The sequence below is a fragment of the Crocuta crocuta genome, unplaced genomic scaffold (assembly GCF_008692635.1).
Source record: "Crocuta crocuta isolate KB4526 unplaced genomic scaffold, BGI_CrCroc_1.0 scaffold466, whole genome shotgun sequence".
In the NCBI taxonomy this organism is placed as follows: Eukaryota; Metazoa; Chordata; class Mammalia; order Carnivora; family Hyaenidae; genus Crocuta; species Crocuta crocuta.
Window position 1 is genome coordinate 1,603,828 of NW_027529672.1, and position 5,041 is coordinate 1,608,868.

The window sequence follows — 5,041 nt, forward strand, 5'->3', positions numbered from 1 at the left end:
CCTGGAGCCTGTTTCAGAGTCTGTGACTCCCTCTCTCTCTGACCCTCCCCTGCTCATGCTGTCTCTCTCTCTCCTAGAAATAAATAAAACATTAAAAAAAATTTAAAAAAATTAAAAAATAAAATAAAATAAGTAAATACAGTAATTCCTGTGAAATCCTCCATGCCTGACACATGCTAAATGCTCACTAAATGCTAGCTCAGCTTCTTTGGTCATAACATGGGGTTCAAAATGGATCTATTTCAGAGCGTTGTTAAGAAGTCTATTCCGTAATAGACTGTGCACGTGAAGAGCTTAGAACAGCCTGACGGACAGTGAGTGTTCAGTACTCGTTAGCTATTGTTCTTATATTCCCGACTTCCAATTTCACCCCCTCCCCCCAGCTCCAGGCTTTTCCAGGCAGGTGCCTAGAGGTCCCTTGTTACGTTAAACTCAACCTGTGGAAAACCGAACGTTCTGGCACTGCCTCCTCCCCCAACCCCAGTGCCTCCGAACCCTCTCTCCCCTGGGTTCTCCATTCACGTGGCCCCTGGCCGTTGTGCCGTCAGGCAAAGCAGAGCACCTCCCTGGTTTTGTCCTGCCCCCACTCTCTGCACACAGCTCCGGTCTCCCCCGGGCCTCTGGGCTCAGGGCCTGCTTTTCCAGCCTGTCCCCACTGCCCTGCCTTCCCTTGGGCGGCTGAGGCTCACAGCTGTCTGGGGCCACTGCCACCCCTTTGGAGTAGACCTCCCTCAAGCCGCTCAGCGCTAGGCCCCTTCCCGGTGTCAACCATCCTCTGTGCCCCTCTCTTCCTCCACGGAGGCCTCCATGACTCAGCTGGGTTTTCTCTTCCGCGCCTGACACCACTCATTCCTTTACTTTGCATTTTCTTACCTGTTCATAGACTACAGAGTCTTGAAGTCCTGAGTATTGAAGTCCTGAACTTCAATCCCAACTTAGTCCATACCAGGGGTGACCTTGGGCAAGTCACTTGACACCTTTTACGTCTCAGCTGCCTCGACTGCCCGGTGGGCATAGTGAAAGTGGACTTTCTTGTCTCTTTTAGATCCATCATCGCAGTGTGGCGTTTGCCTGCATCCCTGCACCTGCAGAGATGCATGGGGTTCTTTTGATAAATACATAGAAATGGAACCTGACCCTTTGCATTATTTGCAAGTTGCATTTTCCCTTAAGAATACTGTGGTGAGGGGCGCCTGGGTGACTCGGTTAAGCTTTGAATTCGGCTCAGGTCATGATCTCACCATTCAGAGTTGGAGCCCTGCATCGGGCTCTGCGCTGACAGCATGGAGTCTGCTTGGGAATGCCTCTCTCTCTCTCTCTCTCTCTCTCTCTCTCTCATTCTCTCTCTCTGTCTCTCTCTTCCCCTCCCCAGCTAGTTCTCTTTTCTCCCTCTCAAAATGAATAATGCTTAAAAAAAAAAGTGGGTAGCTGAGTCAGTTAAGTGTCCGACTTTGACTCAGGTCATGATCTCATGGTCCGTGGGTTCGAGCCCCGTGTCGGACTCTGTGCTTACAGCTCAGAGCCTGGAGCCTGTTTCAGATTCTGTGTCTCCCTCTCTCTCTGCCCGTCCCCAGCTCGTGCTCTGTCTCTCTCTGTCTCAAAAATAAATAAATGTTAAAAAATGTTTTAAAAAATACCTAGAATATTGTGGTGATATACTTGGAGGTTTTTTCTTATAAGAGCCTATAGATCTCTTTTATCTTCTAAACTACTTCATGACAGTAGAAATGATGGCTAGCATTCAGCAGGCTGTCGCTGGGTGTCAGGGACCATGTTAAGCATCCATTATGCTATCTCATTTACTCCTTAAGATTACCGCATCAGGCAGGTGCCAGTATCCTCATTTTACAGAGGAGCAAACCAAGGCACAGAGAAGTTGTGCCAGGTCACACAGTGAGTGCCAGACCTGACACTGGAACCCAAGCGATCTACTTGAAAGCCTGCCTCGTCACCACTGCATGGGTGCGTTCTATCAGCGTAGAAGTTTTGCTGAAGGTTTTCGTAAGAAGGCAGTCCAGAGGAATTACAGCATACCATACACAATACCACACCCTAAAACTTCCTTATTCTCATCTCTCTCCAAAGTTCAGACTCTCGCTGCAGCCACTCATCTCCCTCTTTTCTCCTTCTCCCCGAAAACGCTGTTGGTCCATCTGGCTCTTTCCTCTCTCATCTCCTCCTGAATCTCAAATCTCTTTTTCAGGGGGCCACCCAAGGCGCCTTGTAAGTAATGAGCTTATAGCTTGTATTAGCTTCTTTTATCTCCGTCCCCCTCTGGCACCTGCTGAAAAAACACAGCCACCTTCTGTGGGACCCTCCCACTTTACATGCAACATTCACTCCACAAGTATTCAGCGGGCAGTGCAACCACGTGTTGGGTCATGTCTCCACCCCACGCAGTGTTACTAGTGCTGGACCGCGGCAGTAAGCAAATCAAAGATGAATCCGTGTCTGCATGCAGCTCACATGTGCCAGGGGAGAGACACAGACAGCATGCTGAGAAATGAATACAATAGGGATGATGTTGGCTGGTGATAAGTAGGAAAGGGGAAGGGAAAGCAGGGAAGGAATATTGAGAAGGTCGGGTTGGGGCTGCGGCCTCGTTGGGGTGATAAGGGAAGGATCCTCTGACCGGTGGCACGAAGTGAAAACCTACGACAGGTTCTCATAGGTTATATCCCCAGGGAAGCAGAGTCTAAGACAGAGAGGAACACAAGAGAGAAGCTTACTAGGGAGAGCTCTCAGGATCCCCACCTGCTGGGGAGGGGAAACAGACAGAGCTGGCCGGAGGAAGTTGCTGGACTGGGGTACCCTTGCAACAGCACCTCAGCACGCACCTCTTCCCCCTGCAGGGCACCCTGGAGCTGGGGTGGAGGGAAAGAGGTGAGCCTTTATCCATCTGCACTGATGAGGCAGTGAATGTTGGTTGCCCAGAAAATGAGGAACGACCTTAGGCAATGACACTATACTGAGGGTAATTCCATGAGAAAGGTGACAACTTCCTCAGCCGGTAGAATAATAAGTCCCGCAAAGGTGGGTATGGGTCCCACAGCAGAGCACCTAGAGCAGAGGTAAAGGAATACATCTTGCAACTATCTGTGAGAAGAGCACTCTAGGCAAAGGGAACAGCAAGTGCAAAGGCCCTGAGGTAGGATGAAATAGACTAGTGTAGCTGAAGCAGAGTGAAGAAAGAGGGCAGTAGTAAGAAAGGAAGTCAAATGAGTAATAGGAGCCAAGTCATTACAAGGTTTGGGTCTAGACCAAGAAGCAACATGCTTTAAATTTTAAGTTTAAATTTTAGCCTGACCAATTTAGTTGCTATGTTGAAATTAGATTTGGCAGGGAAGGGGTTAAAGAACACAGGGTTTCTCAACCTCATGCAGTTTAGGGGTGGAGGTGGGGGGGGGGTGTCCAAGCTTGTAGGATGTTTAGTAGCATCCTTGCCCTCTAACCACTAAATAACCTGTGGCTCCCTCTGCCAAATTGTGACATCCAAAAATGCCTCCGGACACTGCCAAATGTCCCCCAAGGGGTAAAATTGCCCCAGTTCAGGGCTCTTGAGTTACAGACTGTTAGAAAGATCCATGAGGAGTCGATGATTTAGACCCCCCATGTAGGTGACAGGGGTGCTAGCGGTGAGTTGTAGGATCCTCCGTATATTTTTAAGACTGTGCTGACTATGGGGCGCCTGGGTGGCTCAGTCGGTTAAGCATCCGGCTTCCGCTCAGGTCATGATCTCATGGTTCGTGGGTTCGAGCCCCGTGTCGGGCCCCGTGCTGACAGCTCAGAGCCTGGAGCCTGCTTTGGATTCTGTGTCTCCGGCTCTCTCTGACCCTCCCCTGTTCACGTTGTCTGTCTGTCTCTCTCAGGAAAAAAAAAAAGTGTGCTGACTGATCAAAGGGGCGGGGGGAGGTCAACAATGATTCCAAGCTTTTGGGGCTGTGCAACAGTCAGAAAACAGGGTTTTTTTGCTGAACTTGGGGAAAAGTGTGGTCGAAGGAGACTTGCGGGAGATCAAGAGTCCAGTTTTGAACCTGAAAGTTTGGATAAAGGGAAGAAAGAATAAGGCTTCCTGAGCTTCTTTTCCTAACTTTGTGACATTTCCTTTTGGCTGTTAGTTTTTAATTCGTTGTTTCAATCTTCTATGATTTTTCGTTACATTCGTGTTCTTTTGTTACAGAATCTAATCCCTTACCACCTCCGGGGCTCCCCCGTTTCACTTCCAACCACCCCAAGTCCCCTCCCTCCTGCGGATCATANTTCCTGGGTGGCTCAGTCGCTTAAGCGTCCGACTTCAGCTCAGGTCATGACCTCACGGTTCCTGGGTTCGAGCCCCGAGTCTGGCTCTGCGCTGACAGCTCGGAGCCTGGAGCTGCTTCGGATTCTGTGTCTCCCTCTCTCTGCCCCTCCCCTGCTCACTCTCTCTCTCAAAAATGAATAAACGGTATAAAAAATTAATAGAAAAAGAAAACGGAAGTAACAGCATGTTATTTCCATGTGAAACGCAAACCACGCACTTGTTTGAATCCTCTCCCTCCTTTCATTCTTGAGTTGGCTTTGATTAGTAAGACTTTCATTTGCGAAGAGAAGAAAACGATTTGGGGAACTACCAAGGGCTATACAGCAGAGGCAGGAGCTGAGGTGTGGCGGGCGCGACACGGGGGACACGTCGCGAGGGCGGGTTCCAACCGCGCAAAACGGCCTCTCTCTGAGCGCTCCGGCCCCTTGGCCTCACCCTCCGAAGACTTCATTTCCCAGGATGCTGAGGGGCGGGGCCGGCCGGAAGGCAGTGTGCCCTCCGCGGGGCATGATGGGGGAGTTGGAGATTTCCATCATGGCGGCTTCCATTTCGGGCTACACCTTCAGCGCTGTGTGTTTCCACAGCGCCAACAGCAACGCCGACCACGTAGGTGCCGGGCCCCCCGCCGCGGCCGCTGGAGCCTCCAGCCTCCGTCCCGGGTCGGCGCCCGAGGCCCAGCTGGGACCGCTCGCGGCTCCCCGCCTGGGCTCCCGGGCTGGCCCGAGGGGCAGGGGACCCGGG

General features: G+C 51.0%; 1 protein-coding gene across 2 annotated transcripts in view; it reads left to right on the plus strand.

Moving 5' to 3' along the window:
• Nucleotides 1-4,807: 4,807 nt before the first annotated feature.
• Nucleotides 4,808-5,041, plus strand: part of ABRAXAS2 (abraxas 2, BRISC complex subunit) — a 28,609-nt gene continuing 28,375 nt past the window's right edge. The window contains exon 1 of one of the 2 annotated variants that reach the window (XM_077762949.1): nucleotides 4,808-4,906. In XM_077762949.1, the coding sequence (XP_077619075.1) occupies nucleotides 4,808-4,906 (99 nt within the window). The remainder of the gene's footprint in view (nucleotides 4,907-5,041) is intronic. The other variant, XM_077762950.1, reaches the window with a different exon arrangement.